Here is a 20957-nt window from a genome sequence, read left to right on the forward strand (position 1 = left end):
TAGATATTAAAGCTAGTCTTCAGTCTGCTTCGAAGAAATGTAAACTTGGAGATTTACCAACAATGATAAAACTCGGAAAACATTATAGATATATTAATATAGGATTTTTATAATATACAATAGTTTAGTAAGTTTTTGTAATATGTATAGTATAATAATTTTAGTAGTAGTAGTTTTTTTTATATTATATAATTACATTTAAACATATACTACTAGCATAAATAATAATATTACTGCATTTGTAAATTAAAAAAAGCCATAGTACTATTAATTAAACTAAATAATGTATTACAAAATCTATCGAGCATATATTTTGTGCAGAAAGAAAATTTATTTTACAATGACGTCAGTTTGCATAATATTATGAATTAAAAATTTATAATATCCACAGTAAAAACTTTAATGTCGTACTAATTGTTGTGTAATAAATATTCTCATATCACTTATATCAAATGCGTGTTCAATATATCTTTCCATACTTCTAATTATATATTTTTTTTAAATAACCTGTAAACATTTCAATATTTCAGATTGGCAGGCATTATTGCAGGATATCCTGGACATTTTGTGGCGTATTGTAAACGATTTTCCGGATTATGGGAACAATATAATGATTTGAACACTAAAGTGAAACCTTGTACTTCTCATGAAACTATTACTCCTATTGCTGTAATTTATACAATATATAAAGATGATTAAAATTAAAATTTCTTTTATTTGCTTCTATCTGAAAAATTAACAAAGTAATCAATAATAATTAACAAAAAAAATGATAACATAAAAGAATATGCTAAAAATGTGCGCTTATATATATTTGAAAATACAAAAGAATACTTACTTCCGATAAGGCATGGGCAACTTTCAAGTTTTCGGATGCAAAAATAATAAAATCTACAGATATCTATTTTTGCTCTTACAACATCAGCAATGGATTCATATTGATATATGCCATCTCCTCTCTCTCGCATTTTGATGTAAGCCTTCCGATATTCTGTGACATAACTCAGCCGATCTTACTATCTGTAGAAATAGATTTTATATCAGAAATATATATTTATATAGCAAAAATTATATATTAAATATTACTACAGTCCAGAAAATTATAACATACTTAGCATAAAACTTTATACAAGCTATAAAAAAAATTCTATATTTTTTACTTTTATTTTTTCACAAGAAATTATTTTGTCGCACCACGATCCATGATATATTAGGTGCTTTCCATTTACATCAAAACTCAGATAAATCTCACTTCTGTCTTTTTTTAACATGAATGTCGAAGAAAGACAGAAGTGAGATTTATCTGAGTTTTGATGTAAATGGAAAGCACCTTATGCGATTATGCGGAATTAATAATAAATTAGTCATGGATTAAAAGTTAGGGCCTGAGCAGAATGGCTGCCTTATAATTTTAAGGCCGGTATTCATAGTCCGTTCTTATATTTAAGATCGTCTTAAGAACCCATTCAACGAATCAAATAGCTGCAATGCGGTCATTGATTGGTTGAATGGGTTCTTAAGACGATCTTAAATATAAGAACGGACTATGAATACCGGCCTAAGACTATGTTTTATGCCTTAAGTCTTTGTCTTAGGTAACGCACAATACTGTGTTATGTCTCGAGTCTTATGTATACGCGAACGTTTATTTCTTACAAACGTTCGCGTATACATAAGACTCGAGACATAACACACAGTATTGTGCGTTACCTAAGACAAAGACCTAAGGCATAAAACATAGTCTTAAAATTATGAGGCAGCCATTCTGCTCAGGCCCTCAGTCTCCTTAAAATCTCATTGTAGACGACGCATAAACGTTCGCGTATACATAAGACTCGAGACATAACACACAGTATTGTGCGTTACCTAAGACAAAGATCTAAGGCTGCGATTTCATTACCTATCTGACGCTAGCGTCTAGTCGATCACGTGACCTCTTTTTGGACGCTAGCGTCAAAAGAAAAAAGCTGGATTTGTTCAGCTTCAAGCGTCAAGCAGTGCCTCAAAAATGTCTGTAGAAAACGTAAGTAATATTGTTATTATTTATTTATTTATTACTCATTACATTTTAATAATAACAATAAATTTGCATGAATATATTTATGATAATTTCACGACGTAATCAGTTAAGTATTTTTTTTTAAATGAGTAGAAAATTCAAAATACATTTTTAATGAAATAAATATTTAATTGATCTATGAATTGATATATGAATTGATCTACTAACTTTTATGTAAATCATTAATATTAAATAGCAATATTTATAATAGTTTAATTTGAGTTATAATTCCAAAGACCTAACCTAATCATATAAATTACTTCCAAACATTATGTCCAAAAATTTCTTATTTTAACTATTAACATCAGAACATGTAATATTGTAATTTACTTGTAATAATAAAGTGTATAAAATAATATCTATTATATTTTAATATTCAATAGGAATTTGAAATGGTGCAAACATGTGGGCTTTGCGAAATGGTCATTCCCATTGAAAATATTAATACTCATCCTTGCTTAGAAGGATATTCTAAATATTATGTTGATAATTCAACATTATACTTTTATCCAATGACAGGTACATATAACAATCATAATGACAGTGCCTGAGGATTATGCAAATTATTTCTATATGACGCTTTGTTACAGATGACGGACAAAACATAATAAGAAAAAGTTTAATTGAGAATGATGAAATAGTAGTAATAGAGGCAAAAGAAAACAATAAAAAAAATTTATATAATAATTCTAATAAGGAAAATTTGTCAAGTAAGAAATATAAATTGTAATCACTTAAAAATAAGATGTAATATTAAATATATAATTTTATTTTATTTTTGCAGATAATATTCAACATTTAAAAAGGAAGCTCCCAATGACAACCAATATTCCAGAACCAAAAAGAAAATTCAAAACAGGTTTGTCATTCGACGAAGAAGAGCTGTTGATTCTGGAAGTACAAAAACGAGAAGCGTTATGGAATTTCCAATTAGATATTAAACAAAGAAATCCGAAAGAAAGAAATAAATTGTGGCAGGAAGTTTCTGACGCATTAAATGGTAAAAATAAAAAAGAGAGTCTTGTTTTTTAAAAAGCTTTATATATTTCTTCCAATGTTTTTTTAACATTTTATATCTAAGATGTCATTACATTTTTTTAGGTGTAATTAGTCCAGAAACAGCTAAAAATAAATTTAAATCTTTACATGATACTTATCGTAAAATTATTCAATCTGAACAAAAGGCAAGTGGATCTGCAACACCAAATACTACTCGCTTGTGGCAACATTATAATAATATGGAATTTTTGCGTGACTCTTGTTTGGTCAAAACGTAAGTTTTGACGTATTTTATTCTTCTCTCGCCTTTTTAAATTTATTATTTTTAAGCATTCTCTTTGCCATTCGTAGTATCGTTGATTACATAACATTTTTTAAATGAAATTAAGATCTGTTAACTTAGACACGTTATTACTTTTAAGAACAACTTGATGAAAGGTTATTCCGTTTTGACGCCAGACGTTAGCGTCAATCAGTTTTCATTGACGCTACGACGCTGCGGCGATATGACGCTAAAAGCCAGCGTCACAGCGTCAAGTGAAAACGCACCCTAAGGCATAAAACATAGGCCGGTATTCATAGTCCGTTCTTATATTTAAGACCGTCTTAAGAACCCATTCAACCAATCAAATAGCTGCAATGCGGTCATTGATTGGTTGAATGGGTTCTTAAGACGATCTTAAATATAAGAACGGACTATGAATACCGGCCATAGTCTTAAAATTATAAGGCAGCCATTCTGCTCAGGCCCTATGGCTTCTCTCTGCTTTTAACCTATCTTACAACAGTCCTATCCTAACCTTTCTGAATGTGTCACTTGAGTGCGATCACGTTAGCTCAGATGACATATTTCCCGAGGAAAAAATCTCGCCGTTCGCAAAATAAAAGGCTTCCAAGAGGTAAAGGCAGCGAGAACAAAATAATGAACGTACAAATAAGACATCCCTATGAGGGTCTACTGCACAAATACACGAAGGGCTGGCAGTATCGTTGGTTCATCCTGAGTCCCGAGACCGGTGAATTGCATTACTTTCTCAGCGAATCTGAGAAGAATCAAAGGCCACGGTGTTCGATATATTTAGCGGGAGCCGTCATAGCCCCCAGCGATGAGGATTCAAACACGTTCACAGTTAATTCTGCTACAGGTAAATATCCAATATAAATTAAAGTTTAAATCAAAGTTTCTATATACTTATTTTTCGCGTAATTTTGCATAAAATAGATGTGTTAATTAAGATTTTAGCTTTCAAGTTTATATTTCTCATCTAGGTGACATGATCAAACTACGAGCTACGGATGCAAGAGCACGTCAGGAATGGGTGGATAAACTCCGCAGTTACAGAGATGTATACCAGGGCTATAGCCAGCAGCCATCCTCCATTGCCACCTCGAGAACATTCTGGGAATTCAAGCAGGAATCCTGTCGTTAAATTGGAAGTGCTAGATGCTTTCGCCAATTGTCAGGAACAATTAAGAAAAGTGGAGAAACATAATCTTGCTCTAGCACAGTCGATCGAGAATTCAGATTTACATTTGGATTCAGATCTCTTAGTTCTTAAAGCCATGGCACACACCACCTTACATACATTGAGTCAATGTCTGAATATATTATATCAATAACAAATTAAAATCATATATTTTTTATGTTTACTTATTAATATCAAAATTTTTTATACTTATAGAAGTGCACATACATACATAATAGATTATCTTTCTATTAAGAGATCCATATGTATTCTACTTTAACAATTATTTATATTTATCTATGATTATGTATGGGGTTGGTTTTTTTAGATGATTTTATAATTTATTAAAAGCAAAATTGATATATCTCTTATCGTTACATTGTGAATAATTTTTAATATTTAAATCAATTTTATTTTTACAAAAAGCTCATTTTTCACATATCTTATAAAAAAGATGCTACAAATTAGTGAACATCTTATGCCACTTCTATTTAACAAAAGAAAGTACCAAAGTTATAAATGTCATCAAATTTATTCCATCAAATTTTAATTGCAGATTCTTTAAAAGATTATATATTAATACATTACATATATCATGACACGTTATATAATAAAAAACAAGAATATTTTTTTATATTGAAATTTTCTTACTTCCTATAATCTTATTATTGATTTTTTATTCTTCTTGATTAATATATTTACAAATTATATTATCTAAATCCGGCCCAGTCAATGACAATCTTAGTATGTATGTTCTTCCAATTTTAAGATGTACAAATGAAAATGTAAGATATTATTTAGATAGATTGTCCTAAAATATAATAATTCTGCTAGGGCTTTGTGCAAAGCATGTATGTGTCTAAAGTTTATTCTGCAAAATAATTCTTCTTATATTTTTTCTGTGCTCTAAATAATACTTGATTTGTTAAGACAGCAAGTGATGAAAGTCAAGTATATATGTAAGATATATTGTCATATTTATTTGTCTTATAAAAATATGTGTATTAAGACAATTGTTCTGTTATAAATACAATTTTAAATTAGCATACTATAATTTTCTCTATTATAAAATAGAAAATTTTGTTTAATTAAAATCTTATTTCATTTTTCTTCCTCTTTTATAAAAAATCATTATATACAGATATTATAATACAAGAGTTTTAAGCGCGGAATTGATAATTTCTAATGAAAAAAAAATATTTTATTTCTAAAAACATTGTGTGTGATATAAGAGGAAGGAATGGTATATTGATCATTATATGATGTAAGATCCAATGTCAAGAGCGTGTAAATAGGTGAAGGTAAACGAGTGACTTTTCTCTCTCGTCGAGAGATCAGACGTGATCAGTTCCTGAGTAGTAGAGATCTTGCTAAAGTTACTTTGTAGATCAAAATGAATCAACACGTTACGCGATAAAGTTAACATTTTTTTACTAGTTAATTGCGATTTATTTATGTTTGAAAAGAATTTTAAAATATTAATTTATTCTCCTGTATTCTTAGAAAAGATTTATATTGTAGAAGAATGTGGAGTGATTTTTATCTGCGATAATAATAATCCTATATCATGTCGCATATCTCTTATCCTGAATTTTTAACGGAAGCGGCAGGTGTGAAGATCGTAACATCTTTACCCGAAGAAAATTCTTTCCTATCAGGAAAAATAGTTCTTAAAATGCGGAAAATAAACACAGCATCGGACATGCATGGTAAATCTTGCGGCTTCCATTTGACCAAGTCAAAGTGGGATCCCTATCCGTGGATTGGCTATGTCGAAAAGAATAGTCCTGCCGATTTAGCAGGATTGAGGTGAGTCAATTTAAGTTTTTTAAAACATTAATAGAAGAATAATTGTTTTAAGATTTTGGATATGTCATTGAAGTAATGCATAGTTAATAATTTATAATTATACAATGAAATACAATTAAATGTGTTAAATTTTATATTAGAAAAATGTATATAAGTAATCTTATTGGTGATTCTCATGCATTTCATTTGCCATGTTTTATCAGAACTGGCGATTGTCTGTTGGGCATTGATAACATCGATTTATTGGGACTAAAAGTCAAAGATATCGCTGCTTTAATTCGTAGTGAGGGAGGTGCATATGATGTCAATTTTTCCATCTGGCGATATCCGCGTCAAAAAAAGGAGCATGATATTGGACTAGCTTTAAAGGGTCCACTTCCGGACGTGGCGAGGAATCTTGCAAATGCCTTATCAGGAACGGTATATACTATTTACTTTTCTTTGTTTTCCTATTTTTCATCAAATATTGTAATTAATTATTAGCTTAGCAGACTAATTTAGCGTTAAAACCTAAACAGTAACACAAAAATGTGGCCATTTTCCTCTCGTTGAGAAGATAATACATTTTAATTACTTATATCACGAAAAAAATCAAATTATTCATTCAACTTTTTTCCAGGTTCATGCCTTAGAATGCTCGATTTGCTTGGAAAGTGCTGCACCTCCAGTTTCGCAATGTGTTCACGGTCATATCCTGTGCGTTATTTGCAGACCGAAGACATCTCGTTGTCCGGTTTGCAGAGTTCGTTTAGGTCAAGGCCGATGTCTCCTCGCAGATAAATTACACACAGTACTTCGCGACGCTTTTAATGTGAATAATGATGAGACATTAAATAAGACACCTGTTGCATCCGAACATTGTAACTTACGCGATCAATTGTTCGGTAAAAATAGTAAAAAGCGAGAAACCCCGGTCGTAAGCAGCTCGAAAAATAATTGTACCATGTTGAAACCGAGGCAATTCTTGTTGGCCAAATTACTCGGAAATAGGGAAAAAGCTGTTTCCGCTGACAATTTAACCAGAGTATCCGAAATTTCGGAAGAAGCAGCGGCGATTCCCGATGAAACGACAGACGCCAATAATTTACGATTGTCCTTGAACGATCGCACCAAATCAGCTAGTACCGGTGAATTGTCGAGGGACAGCCAAGCTCGTATCAATGATTCGTCTTCGCAAATTATGGAATTATCTGCTACGAACACCAGTCGACAGTCGTTGAGTTTGCCACAGACACCGATTTGGGGCGGTTCTACGGATTCTATGTCCTGTATACAATTGACATGTCCTCTTTTGCAATCTTGTAGAGAACTAGTAACGGCCGATTCACTGTTGGAGCACATCAGGATACACGCGTTACCGCAAATTCATTTCTACTCCGGAAGCGCAAGGATCCCGCTACCGCTTCCTTTTGGACACGATGCTTTTTATATATTTCATCACGGAAATAATATATTCTTCTTTCAGGTATAATACTTCTGCCTTCAATGTGAAATAATTTCTCTATATTTGTGTTCTGAGAGATATTTTAATTTTTTGCATTAAGTCTGCGATTAATCTTCTGTTTTAAAGAAGGCGATAGAAGATGATAGAAACGAATTCGAAGTTTATATTTCCACTCAGACTCACATACATACGTTCCTGTTGGAATCACGTTCCTGTAGAAGTAATATTTATTAGTTTTATTTTTATCAGATAAATAATTAAATATTTGTCAACGTCTTAGCTTTTTTTTTTAAATATTTATATGCGTTTAAATTGTATGCAAAAGCAAAATAAGAAAAGATAGAAAATGTATTGAATATATGAGAGAAATCTGATTATATGTATATATATAGATTATTTTCCTGATTACCAGATTTTCTAAAAATATTATATATGATATAATCAACAGAATGAAATCTTAAAAGTATTGCAAAAAATTAATATTATATAATATACTATCTCTTTTATATAGCAAGATAATTTGAATGTACATATCTCTTACAAGAGATTATTAGACTTATATTATGAGAATTTCTTCTATTTTTTGCAGAAAACTGTTATATGGTTATTAATATAAGTAAGAATGCATATGGAATGTTTACTTACAAATAATATAAAAATCATGAATTTTTCCTGATATAATTGCAGTGCAAAGATGAGACAGCATGCATGACATATCCTGTTAAAATGGCAGGATATGCAATAAGCAACATATGGGAATGGACATTGCATGCTTGGGGTGACAATGGTACGGAGGTGCAATTACGAAGACACGTCGCAAGTCTCGAAGATCCTTTAACATTATCTTTACAACATATTGCACCATTACCAACTGCATTATTATTGAAGACCATTAATATACAAATATCGGAGCATCGGGCTCACGATAGATTATATATATGAAAAGAACAAATTCGTCCTTAATAATATTTACTTCATTGATAATGTATTTGAAAATTTTATTTTTAAAAAAGTAACAAAATTGTTTATTTCTTATTGATGTGCCAAATTAACAAGTGAGGAACACATCATAATAGTATGTTATCTTAAATATAGAATATAAGTAAAAGATTAAAATCTCATTTATATAAACACATACATTAAAAGAGTAATACTACATCACACGAAATAAAAAAACATGTTTAATATATAATATTTGACATGCGACAATTTAATTTAAAATCATTGATATTCATGATATATAAATCTGCAATTATGATATTCCCCATATAATGCTTAATATAACTTCCATTTGATAAAATAAAAGTACTTTTTATTAAATTTAAAAACTTATTAATTGGAAAAGCAAAACACATTCATCATCAATGACATGTGACTTAATTTCTGTAATTTAAGAATAGTTTGATGATATTTCATGAATATCAATTCTCAATTATACATTAAAATCACACAAATGTAGACATTATTTTTAAAATTTAATAGGACAAATAAAACAAGAGAAAAAAGCTTAAAATTTATAATAATAAAACATGCTTTTCTATGAAATATGAAAACCATAAAAAAAATGAAACTTAAAGGTCATCTTTTTATGGCATTTTGCGCAATATCTCATCCATATATGGTTTATAGAATTCATATTGGCCAGTTTTTATTGCTTGACCAGCCATAGTATCAAATGCATGTTTAAGAACTGACAAATAATTTTCTTTGCCAACAACATTTAAATCAACGTTATAAACATGCTTGTCATTTGAAGATAGCATCTTTTTATTAGATGGTAAAGCAACATTACTAAGCTTTCGTTTGGAAGGTATTGACAATTCTGTCTCTTCCTCTTTTAATTTATCTCGTTTGGGACAACTGCATACTCTAATTAATAATTTTTTACGGTCCAAAACTACTCCTATATGATTTTCTAAAGTAAACACTAATTCTGTCGGTCTACGATTCAAACCAGATACGCAACTATTTTTGCAAAGATACTTGAAAGATACTGGCATATATTGCGACCCAGCCTCAGGTGTGCAAAGTGGTGTTAAGACAGAAAAATGGCCATTTCTTTCTTGGTAGATGCTTGAAGCATGATTAACACAATGAACCACATGTTTAATCCTTTGTGGATCCATGTTTTGATTAATGGCATTAGTTGGTGCCATATGATTGTGGCATCTTTTTACTGGTTCGTTTCTATGTTGTTCCAACATGAAGACCATTGTAGTGCGCAAGTATAAACCTGACACAAGTGGTTCCCACGTGAATCGCATGGGTAAAACTTTTTCCATTTTGATATAGACTTTTCCCAATTGTTCAGAGTACTATATGCAAAAAATCAACAAAAATAATTATTTTATGACACTATTATGAAATTTCTATACAAAATAATAATATAATAATATATATATATTACACGAGAAATTATTTAAATTCTAATTTATAAAATGTCATTGTTAAAAATAATGTTATCATGTATACTCGGTACACATTTACAATTAATCTGTTTACTGTACAAAAACTCTTAAACTTGTATATAAAATCTACTTAAACATGATTTTATTCTAAATATAGTATCATATTTTTTTTGTACAAATTTAATTATATTTATAGTCAGGTTTAAGCAGATTCATATACTTTTGTAACTATGCTCAAAGAGCACAAATTCCCAAACAAGATGTCTTACTTTCAGTATCCTTTCATAGTTTTATGAATATTCCATATGTAAATTATATAACCAGAGGATTAAAAACTAATCAATGGATCAATTTACCATCAAGAGGCAGAATTTATCTGCAAGTAGGTATAAATATTTCATAATGGCTTCATGATTTCAATTAACTCACAAGATACACAAATTTAAATATTTAATCTTTCTATATATCAAATTATATAACAATGTTGAGTTATATAATTTAATATATTTATATATAATACAAAAGATTGATTAAAATACTTACCAACCAATCTTGACCAGCACCACCAGTTCCTAAACTACACTGGAAATTCAAATAATCGTAAGGGTTATCAGCGAGCATTGTAGAAAACAGCTCCGGTGCTGGATACATATCTTCTTCTTCTTCCTCTTTTAATTTTTTAAATTTTTCTATAGGTTGTAGTCCATATGTACTATTATATGTATTAATCTTTTCTGGGATAGGAAACAGTTCTCCGTTTACACTTTCCGGTAAAGGTAACGTACCTCCACTTTAAGGACAAAAAATATTTATTATATGTATTGATATACTCCTCTCTTTTTAAATACGTTATATAAAATCGAAAAAGCGCTTATATAAAATCGAAAAGACAACACGCTACAATAACCGAAAGCCGACAAAGAATTTTACTATTTAAAAATTATACTTACAATTGCTGCTCTATATCCTTGTACGTTTCCTCATCTATCAATGCTGATTCCTGAGAATTTGACATAATATTCGCGTTCGTCATGTTTATGAATTTTTACTTAAAAATCGATCCGGAAAGACAATGTACCGCAACTGCTCCGCAACGAAACATCCACCACATCGATTGCCCTTCGACGAGATCCTTTTCCTTTTTATTCTTTGTTCTTCTTCTTCTTCTTCTTCTGTTGTGGCACTGGGCAATATTATTTTTCGCCCATGCTGCCAGATATCTTCGTGAGTATTAATAATCAGCAGAGTTTCTTACATCAAATAAAGTATAACAATCAGAGGTCATAGGTAAGGAAGGGGAAAGGATGAGGGGAAGGAGTAGGAGGGGGATTGGGGCGGCTATGGCCCATATTCTGAATCCTCTTTTATCGATAAAAGTGCTCCTAAAAGCGGCCTGTAGCCAATCAGAAGGCTTATATGCCACTTTTAGAGGCACTTTTATCGATAAAAGAGGATTCAGAATATGGGCCTATATCGCAGAAATAAATTTTCTGCCTCAGCGGGACTTGAACTCAAGACCCATAGACATAAGTCCATATTCTGAATCCTCTTTTATCGATAAAAGTGCCTCTAAAAGTGGCTTATAGCCAATCAGAAGGCTTATAAGCCACTTTTAAAGGCACTTTTATCAATAAAAGAGGATTCAGAATATGGACCTTTGTCTTTATAAAAATATATTTTACAACAAAGGAATTTACAACTATGGTTTCAGTCTTTGGTAACTTGCGTCCGCTTCGGACGACGAGACACACCAGAGTGAGTGCCTCTATGTCTTTGATGGATCGGGGCGTTATGTGATGGCGCTAGTGCGTTCGTAAACCCATTCATCTGTATTTTGTCCAGATGGAGGGACGCCACAATCAATCCCCCCTTAGTGACTCCGTTCATGGAGTCGCGAATCTAATTTTTCGTGCAAGATGTCCTTTCTCTGTCTCAGCTGGCGAAGGTTCTGGAAGGGAATTATCCTCGGATAGTTGTTGGTTCTCCCTAGCCCTATCAATGAACGCCGGCTTCAATCTGTCAATGTTGATCTCAGTCGGTCGGTCCTTGTAGTTGATCCTGTACAAAAAATCAGTCAGTCTCTTGATTATGGGAAAAGGTCCTTCATATGGTTGTTCTAGGGATCTGGTCGCTCAATCGACCCTGACGAAGAAATGTGTACAGTCCTCCAACTCCTTGTGAACAAAGGCCTTTTGTTTCATGTGATGCGCTGTGGGCTTCGGTCCTACTTGCCGCATTCGCTCGTGTAGTTTCTGCAGGAACATGTCCGGGCATTCAGTGGGCTCCTCGGCTGCGAAATATTCGCCGGGTACCTGTAGTGTTTTTCCGTAGAGCATCTCTGCTGCGGATGTCTTAATGTCGTCCTTGTAACTGTTTCGCAATCCTAAAAGTACCATAGGAAGTACATTAGTCCAATCCGTGGTGCCGTGACACATGATTGCTGCCTTGAGCGATCGGTGCCATCGCTCGATCATCCCATTTGCCTGCGGGTGATACGCTGTCGTTCGGATTCTCCGACTTCCTATTAGCTTGACCATCGCTTCAAATATTGCTGACTCGAACTGCGCTCCTCTTTCGGTTGTAATCATGTATGGTGCTCCGAATCGTGCGATCCATGTATTAAAAATGCGTCTGTTACAGTGTCCGCTGATGTGTCCGCTATTGGTGTAGCTTCCGGCCATCTTGTTGTCCTGTCGATCATGGTTAAACAGTACCTCATTCCTTTAGAGTTGGGTAGCGGTCCTACGATGTCTAGGTGTACGTGTTGGAACCTATCGTCCGGGACTGGAATTCGCTCTGGAATTCTGTGATTGTGTCTGTGGACTTTCGCTCTCTGACACGGTAAGCATGTCTTGGCCCAGTTAGCATTATCTTTCTGCATACCTGGCCAAACGAATCTTTGTGCGATTGTTTTCTTTGTTGTCCTTCCACTTGGGTGTGACAGATTATGTATGTTGTCGAAAATTTGCTTCCGTAATACTCTCGGTACGTATATTCGAATTTCCTTGTCGACACTGCAGTATATGGTTTTGTCTCCTCCGTCTAACCGTAGTGGCCTTAGTGAGAGTGATGTCTCAGTCTCCAGTAGAGCTCTGAGTTCCTCGTCTTTCTGCTGTTCCTCGTAAAGTTCGTCTGTTGTGACGATAACTGGTAGGTTGACTGCTTCTACTCGTGACAGTGCATCCGCTACCTGGTTTTCATGCCCTGCAATATGGACAATATTAGTAGTAATCTGACTTATAAAGTCTAATTGTCTCCTTTGCCGTTCAGAGGCTTTATTAGAAGCTTGTGAGAACGCGTATTGTAGTGGTTTGTGATCCGTTAACACAACTACGTTTCGTCCTTCTGCCATGTGTTGAAAGAATTTTAATGCGGAATAAATTGCTAGGAGTTCTCTGTCGTATGTGCTATAGTTTTGTTGTGCCTCAGATAACTTCTTAGAGAAGAATCCTAATGGCTTGTATTCTCCCTCTTGATACTGCTCCAATACCGCTCCCATGGCTACGTTGGAAGCGTCTGTTCTGAGGAATAGTTTGGCGTTTCCTCGTGGATGAACCAGTAGGGTAGTCTCTGCTAAACGTCTTTTACTTTCATGAAAGGCTTCCTCTGCTTGTGTAGTCCACTCTATTGGCCGCTTGTCGCGTTTCTTCGCTCCTGTCAAGTATCCGTTTAATGGAGCTAGAATGGCTGCTGCATTTTTGATGAATCTGTGATAGAAGTTGATGATCCCAAGATATCTCCTAAGCTCTTTTATATTGTTCGGCTTCTTGAAATCAACGATGGCTTTTACTCTATCGTTCGTCGGACGTATTCCTTCTTTGTTGACTGTGTATCCGAGATATTCGACCTCTTTTTCCGCAAATTCGCTTTTTGTCACGTTGATAGATAGTCCGTGCTCCTTTAAACGTTGAAATATTTGCTCGAGATGTCTTCGGTGTTCCTCTTCGTCTCTTAATGCTACCAACAGATCGTCGATATAGCCGTGACAAAAGTCGAGTCCTCTTAGAACTGCGTCAATAAATCTTTGGAAAGTTTGCATTGCGTTTCGCAAACCAAATAGCATTCTGTAAAATTCATACAATCCGAATGGTGTAGTTATTGCAGTTTTATGGCAATCTTCTTCCGCTACTGGAATCTGAAAGTATGCTTTCACAAGATCTATTTTGGAGAAAACGGTGCATCCAGCTAAGTGGTATGTAAAGTCCTGTATGTGAGGTAGAGGATACTTATCCATGATCGTTACACTGTTCAATTTACGAAAATCTCCGCACGGTCTCCATTCTCCGTTGCTTTTACGTACTAGGTGTAACGGACTTGCCCATTGTGATGAAGAGGGACGACATATTCCTTGTGCCAACATCGTCTCGAACTCTCGTTTCGCGGCTGCGTACTTTTCTGGGGGCAGTCTGCGTGGTCTTTCTGCCAATGGTGGTCCCTTGGTCACAATGTAATGTCTCACATCGTGTACGGTCTTCTTGAGCGCTGTAGGACGTGTGATTTCGATGTACCTGCGTAAGAGTTCCTTGACTTTGCATCCTTTGTCTATTGTGGCAACGGTGGGCTGTTTCCCTGTGGTTATCCTTGCCTTGGTACTCAGTAGAGTCTGTTCGTCGACCAGTCTTCTGTTCTTTAGATCCGGTAGAATCCCGTGGTGCGCCAGGAAGTCTGCGCCTATGATCGGCTGTCGGACATCAGCTATGATGAACTGTCATCTAAATGAGCATCGTAGTCCTAAATCCACTACTCGTGAGCTGGTGCCGTAAGTATTTATGATTGTGTTGTTTGCTGCGAACAGTTGAAAATCTACGGGTGTGAGCTTTCCTCTCATCATCCTCTTCGGGATTACTGAGATGTTTGCTCCCGTATCTATAAGGTACGTAATGCCATTCTTCTTGTCGGTTATTGCCAGGCGTTTATTATTTCTAACCACTCCGTCGACGACCGCCTGTACTCGCCACGGCGGGTTTAGTTTTCCACCGCCTTCGGCTTATTAAATGTGCAAGGTTGTGCGCATCTAAACGCTTTGTCGCCGAATCTGTTGTGATAATAGCAGTACTCGGCGTTACCTTCGCGGTCTTGACGGTGATGTGAACGTTCGCGGTTGTCTGCTCGTTCTCGGCCGCTGGAATGTCCTCGCGATTTACTGCGTCGCCTATATTTATCTCTTACGGAGAGTTTCTTGACTTGTTTCCTCAGTTCCGCAATCTCCTGCAGGATCTGGTTGTCTGCGTCTGTCTGTTTTTCGGTGATAGTCTGGATTGCTGTCGCTGCTGGTCTGGCCATTTCTACCACCTTATCTGCCTGGGCCGCTAGCTTTGCTAAATCTTGAACTTCGCTAATTGCCAGGATGGTACGCACACTTTCTGGGAGTTGTTCCATAAATATAGATTTTAGAATTTCATCCGTTACCTGACCTGCTGCCAAATTCCGTAGACGTTGTAGGAAGATGGAGGATTTCTCGTCTCCTAGTTCATGTGAGCCTAAAAGTCTTCTGATCTTCGTTGCACTTGTCTCTCCCAGAATCGAGCATATGCGATCTTTCAAGGTTTGATATTTGTCTTGCTCAGGTGGGTTAGTTATCAAATCCGCCACGAAGGGAAGAACGGGTTGATCAGCATTGAGTACTATGTAGCGAAATTTTGATTTGTCACGTGGTTCTTTGAGTGTATTGTAACAACCTCCTCTGCACCAGAGGAGTGCTATTAATTTTGGCAATTCTGCCTTGACATATTCTCGGCATATTCGAGAATCTGAACGTCTCGGCTATCACACGTACGCCGTATAGATATTGGGAGCATTATAGCGCCACGTCATCTTCGGCCATCTTGGCCGGCTGACCGCGTGGAAATTCTTTGTAGGCACGGTCTGTATTTCCTTTGCTATGTCCATTCAGGATCCTATGAAATCCTTTTCGAATAAAGCATCGACAATTTTGTGTGACAATGACAGAAGTTTTATACGGTCAGCTTCCGACTCGACTGAAATAAGTGACGAGGACAAACTTAACTTTATAGCTCTCTCTCTCCCTTTTTTCTCTCCGTCCACTGACTCCGTTTTGGAAACTGCGACGGAGAAGAAGAAGAATAATTCAAATTCTAATACAATTTTGCCTGTTTCGCAGCCAAACAATGGGCAGCCGGATTCTACTCTCACGGCGACTGAGTCCGACATGGACATTGATCCTAGTATTCGTCCCATGGACGCGGAAGCGAAAATCAACAAAAATAAAAGGAAGAAAGATCAGAGCACCGCTTCCGTGAGTAAACGTCAAGTCCTGGGTGAGGGAGATAGTCATTCGTTCAAAGGTAAGGCTAATTGTGCCACTAATTCTTCGAGCTGCGCTGCAGCTTCTGCGGATCTCCAGGATCTCCCCCTCCCTAATGCGAATATGTATGGTCTCGGTTCTCCTGGACCTTTTGACGTAATAGTTCAAAGAATTAGTGATAATAATAATTCTGCAAACTCTCCCATTGATCCTCTGGCAGTCGGTCGCCTTCTTTTCTTTTCTAATAAAAACGAAATCCTTGAACTAAAGAAAACTGGATATTCTAAAATCAATATTCGCTTCAAAAATCGTGAAGCTGCCAATAAACTAACTTCGAGTCAAATTTTAAAGGAAAAAGGTTATTGTGCTTACATTCCACTTTATCGCACAACTAGAAAGGGTATCATACGCGGTGTTCCACTCGATCTTTCTGATGGGGAGATCCTGGCTGGGCTTGAATCCACTATAGCGATACTTTCGGTGCAGAGATTGAATAGGCGAAGGGGAGGTCCCCTCCCTTCCTCTTCTTCGACACAGCCTAGTGTAAATAATAATGTAAATATTAATGTAGATAATTCTAATACTCTGATCCCCTATCGCACTATATTGATTACATTTAGAGGTCAATCCCTACCTGATTGTATATACTTATATATGTTGAGACACTCCGTCCTCCCTTTTGTATCTAAGACTTCTTTGTGTTTTTCTTGCCTTCGTTTCGGGCATATAGGCGCACAATGTAAGAGCCGCGCTCGCTGTATGGATTGTGGTGGTGATAGACATGGCGATGGTGAGGCCTGCCCTAGGAAAGACTTTGCCCCAGTTTGTATAAATTGCAAAGGGCCGCATAGGGCCTCTGACTACTCGTGTCCTGAATATATTCTACAGAGGAGGATTAGAGAATTCTCTGCAAGAGAGAATGTTCCTTTGTCGGAGGCTGCAACTTATATACGAGGTAGAGAGCCTGCCCCCGATAGAGATCGTCCATTGTTCCAGGACCGGGAGTACCCGGGACTCCCTAACTCCACCCCCCCCCTTTCGGGGGAGACCTGCTCCCTCGCCCCCTCCGCCCTCTCGCCTCTACTCACGGGTGTTAGCGCATCCCCTCTCCGAGAAAGAAAATTGTTCGTCGGGTGAGTCTTTGCTTCCGCCCTCCTCGTGTTCTTCTGATTTCCTTGGTTCTCTTTTTAAGGTTTCCACTGAACTTAAGCAAAAAATTATTAAACCAAGAACCAAAACCCAGGATCATAACAACAACAATAATAATAATAGTGAATCCTCGCAGCCTCCCCCCCGTCCATTTGTGCGGTCGTCCTCTCTGAGGGCGGACGCCTCCTCTCCCGGTTCCTTCTCCTCCTTGTTCTATCCTAATGGCAGGACCCCTTCGGTTTCCGGTAACGGGGTGGCCATGGATACGGCGCCCGATCTTCCTCCGCTTCTTTCATTGATTCAGAGTTTTCTGGGTTTGGAAGTGTCACAAATGAGTGTGCTCCTTCATCTTATTGGTGTCTTGATGGAGAAGCTTGAACCTGTGTTGGCGGCGCTGGGCGTCCGCGATGTTGTGAGTGGCCTCATTGAACATTTTCTTGTGACTCCTTTAATTGGGCTATCCGCCCGGGACCATTCCCGTGATGACTGACTCCACTCTTGGTAACCCTTCGGCCCTTTCATCCTTGGCCATTTTGCAGTGGAACTGTCGTTCCGTTCGGGGCAAGTCTGACGTATCATTTGCTCTTTTTGATAAATATGACATCTTGGCACTCTCTGAGACATGGTTGACTGTTGACTCTCGATTTGCCATCCGCAATTTCATTATTTTCCGAAAGGACTCAACCTCTCAATTCGGAGGAGGTCTCGCCTTGGCGATCCGCCCCACATTATCTTATTCTTATATTCACAATAGTATCTCTTTTGAGGGCAGACTTCATAGTCAGACTATTACGGTTCATTTTGATAATTTTGACTTAACTATTATTTCTATCTACAGATATCCTAGGGGCTCCCTCACATCGGAGGAGTACGAAGCCCTGTTTGCTTTTTGTCTTTCATTCACGAATGTTATTTTACTTGGTGACTTCAACGCTCACCACGGCGAATGGGGCTGTGAATATTCTGACAAAGAAGGTGAGCTATTGCTCTCTTCAGCCATCGAGGCCTCCTTCACCTGCATTAATAATGGCTCTCCTACTTTTTTGACACGCCCGGGACAGAGGATCTCTGCTATTGATCTTACTTTCATTTCCTCTTCTATTATAGGCCTCTGTGATTGGGCGGTCCTTGACGACACTTTTCTTAGTGATCATTATCCAACCACAACTCTCTTTAATCGTGCTCCAAAAAGGAGTAACTTTTTCTCCCATAAAATTAAGCATTCAAAACCGCAAGATGAAATTTTTGTTAAAAATCTTTTTTCCTCACTGGACTCACTAAGGGAATCCTTGAGTGATCCCTTGCTGAACTCAGTCCAGAAATATTCTTGTTTTACAGATCACCTTCGCCGACAATGGCATTCTGATCCTGACAAGCCCCACACAGTGGGTCGAAACTCTTCACAAAGGGGAAAAAGATTCTCCCCACCAGCTCCTTGGTGGAATGACAATTGTCAACAGGCGGTCAATGTCAGACGCTCTTCTCTATCTACTTTTAAAAGACAGCCTACATTTTCAAATTATCTTGCTTTTAAGAAACAAGAAGCAGTCACTAGGAGAATTCTGAGATCCGAAAAGACCAGGGGATGGAAGGAATTTTGTTCTACACTTAATCCAAATACCCCCATCTTTCAATTGTGGCGATTCATCAAGCGTTTTAGATCCCGTCAATTTGAAGATCCTACTATTCCCCCTTCCTCTAATCTCCATCCTTTGCACTCCGTCCAAGAATCTATTAATTCCCTTTGTCCTCCCTCTGTTTTCCATCGTTCATTCTCATCGATCAATGATTTTCCAACGAACTATTCATGTAAGATGTTTGATTATCCTTTCTCTCTCCAGGAATTGATGTCGGTCACCCGCAATTTAAAAACCCGCTCCTCTCCTGGATTTGACGGAATCGATAATAAAATGCTCTCTCTCTTACCGGAAGAGTATTTAACAATCTTGCTTGATGTTCTTAATTCCATTTTTGACTCCGGTTCTTTTCCAAACTCTTGGCATCACTCTTTGGTATTTCTCATCCCTAAATCTTCTCCTAAATCTTCTCCTAAATCTTCTCCTGGTAAACTCCGTCCAATCTCCCTTACCTCTTGTCTTCTTAAAGTCCTTGAAAGACTTATTTTGTATCGTCTTGGTTGGTGGGTCGAATCCTCCCTCATCCTTCCTCCTTTTCAATTCGGATTTCGCAAAAGAACCTCATGCCTTGATAACCTGGGCATATTAACCACTGAAATCCATCACGGATTTATTTCAAAGCAATCAACTAGCTGTCTATTCCTCGACATACAGGGTGCATTTGATAATGTTATCCCCTCCATTTTAACTTCTCACCTATTGACTTGGGCCTTCCGCCTAAACTTTGTTGGTTTGTATATCAGTTAACGTGTTTCAGAGAGTTGCAATTTGTCGTGAATGGAGGATTGACGGAGAGCTTTTTCTCTCATAAGGGTGTGCCTCAGGGCTCGATTCTGAGTCCCCTTCTCTTCAACCTTTACATGTCAAAATGCGAGTCCTCCTTGTTTGGTGGCTGCCGGATGATTCAGTTTGCGGATGACATCGCTATGTATAGACGTTTCTCTGATATAGACTCCTCTCTGGTATCGCTTGAGAGGTCGGCGGGGGCTCTATCTGCCTTTTTGTTTGAGCGGGGCTTGACGATCTCCCCCTCTAAATCGGCCCTCATGATTTTCACGAAAAAAAGAATTAATCCTGGAAATTATTCCATTCTTTTAGAAAATATTAGTATTTATCCTGTGTCTTCTACCAGGTTTCTGGGAGTTCTTCTTGACCCCCGGCTCACCGGCCATCTCCATGCTAACTACGTTATTAACAAATGTGGCAAACTTGCTAACATAATTAAATTCTTGAGAGGAGTCTGGTGGGGTTCTCATCCCAAGACTCTGCTGAATATTTACAAGGCTATGATTAGGGGCACCTCGGACTATGCTTCTTTCCTTTTTCCGTTCCATAACAAAAGCTTCACGGAACGTTTTGAGAGGGTATCACGTAGAGCCCTGAGATACTGCGCCGGTCTGAGGTGTTCCACACCATGCAATATAGTATATGCAGAAACCTGTATTAGCCCGGCTCGTTTTAGATCGGATTTCTTAACTCAAAACTTCTTATTTAAATCTTTAGCTACTAGACCTAATATTTTAATAGACAAACTTCAGAACCTTCATTTCTCCTTTTTTGAATCTGGCTTCTCCTCTGATTTAGTTAGTAAATTTCCTCTCTATCGGGCCTTCCGCTTCGTGAAGGATTACAAAGCTAGGGTCGCAGCATTCACCAGGGGGCCTATTACGGTTTTTGAAACGAAGTGAAAATAACAAAAGTGAGGAAATTTACTAGAGTAT

General features: G+C 36.7%; 4 protein-coding genes, 1 long non-coding RNA gene and 1 pseudogene across 19 annotated transcripts; 3 read left to right on the plus strand and 3 right to left on the minus strand.

The window, feature by feature from the left end:
- Positions 1-68: 68 nt before the first annotated feature.
- On the minus strand, positions 69-1324 carry LOC145959737 (uncharacterized). 3 transcript variants are annotated; one of them, XR_014435161.1, is made up of 3 exons: positions 1161-1324; positions 839-1020; positions 69-727 (listed from the first exon to the last, which is right to left on the minus strand). It is a non-coding gene; the product is annotated as an uncharacterized LOC145959737 (long non-coding RNA). The 3 variants fall into 3 exon arrangements; XR_014435163.1 differs by having other exon boundaries at positions 1112-1324; XR_014435162.1 differs by having other exon boundaries at positions 69-667; positions 1161-1323.
- A 368-nt stretch (positions 1325-1692) lies between these two features.
- LOC145959741 (uncharacterized) lies at positions 1693-3673 on the plus strand. Its single transcript, XM_083078877.1, has 5 exons — positions 1693-2023; positions 2443-2578; positions 2650-2769; positions 2844-3059; positions 3161-3673. Exons 1-5 carry the CDS (start codon positions 2009-2011, stop codon positions 3334-3336), a joined length of 663 nt encoding a protein of 220 aa, XP_082935003.1. The 5' UTR covers positions 1693-2008; the 3' UTR covers positions 3337-3673.
- A 44-nt stretch (positions 3674-3717) lies between these two features.
- Positions 3718-5572, plus strand: LOC145959740 (oxysterol-binding protein-related protein 11-like; annotated as a pseudogene). The gene is made up of 2 exons (XR_014435166.1): positions 3718-4203; positions 4328-5572. The product of XR_014435166.1 is annotated as an oxysterol-binding protein-related protein 11-like (transcript).
- LOC145959739 (tumor protein 63-like) lies at positions 5485-11961 on the minus strand. 6 transcript variants are annotated; one of them, XM_083078875.1, is made up of 5 exons: positions 11883-11957; positions 11264-11405; positions 11136-11185; positions 10729-10975; positions 5485-10092 (listed from the first exon to the last, which is right to left on the minus strand). In XM_083078875.1, the coding sequence occupies exons 2-5, from the start codon at positions 11294-11296 to the stop codon at positions 9364-9366; spliced, it is 1059 nt and encodes a 352-aa protein (XP_082935001.1). In that variant the 5' UTR covers positions 11297-11405; positions 11883-11957; the 3' UTR covers positions 5485-9363. The 6 variants fall into 6 exon arrangements, 4 of the variants coding, with proteins under 4 accessions (XP_082935001.1, XP_082935002.1, XP_082935000.1 ...); XM_083078876.1 differs by having other exon boundaries at positions 11264-11394; positions 11883-11930; XR_014435164.1 differs by lacking the exon at positions 11883-11957 and having other exon boundaries at positions 5485-7989; positions 8423-10092; positions 11136-11836.
- LOC145959738 (uncharacterized) lies at positions 5655-8936 on the plus strand. 7 transcript variants are annotated; one of them, XM_083078867.1, is made up of 5 exons: positions 5655-6333; positions 6537-6753; positions 6953-7548; positions 7639-7798; positions 8465-8936. In XM_083078867.1, exons 1-5 carry the CDS (start codon positions 6092-6094, stop codon positions 8717-8719), a joined length of 1470 nt encoding a protein of 489 aa, XP_082934993.1. In that variant the 5' UTR covers positions 5655-6091; the 3' UTR covers positions 8720-8936. The 7 variants fall into 7 exon arrangements, with proteins under 7 accessions (XP_082934993.1, XP_082934996.1, XP_082934992.1 ...); XM_083078866.1 differs by having other exon boundaries at positions 5660-5942; positions 6046-6333; positions 6953-7798; positions 8465-8935; XM_083078869.1 differs by adding an exon at positions 7904-7997 and having other exon boundaries at positions 5664-6333; positions 6953-7798; positions 8465-8602.
- Positions 11962-12068: 107 nt separating the features above from the next.
- Positions 12069-12866, minus strand: LOC145959365 (uncharacterized). The gene is made up of 2 exons (XM_083078185.1): positions 12358-12866; positions 12069-12243 (listed from the first exon to the last, which is right to left on the minus strand). The coding sequence occupies exons 1-2, from the start codon at positions 12864-12866 to the stop codon at positions 12069-12071; spliced, it is 684 nt and encodes a 227-aa protein (XP_082934311.1).
- Between the last annotated feature and the right edge of the window lie 8091 nt (positions 12867-20957).

The sequence above is a fragment of the Camponotus vicinus genome, unplaced genomic scaffold (genome assembly GCF_025532165.1).
Source record: "Camponotus vicinus isolate PSW18456_S1 unplaced genomic scaffold, iyCamVici1.0 SCAF_1, whole genome shotgun sequence".
In the NCBI taxonomy this organism is placed as follows: Eukaryota; Metazoa; Arthropoda; class Insecta; order Hymenoptera; family Formicidae; genus Camponotus; species Camponotus vicinus.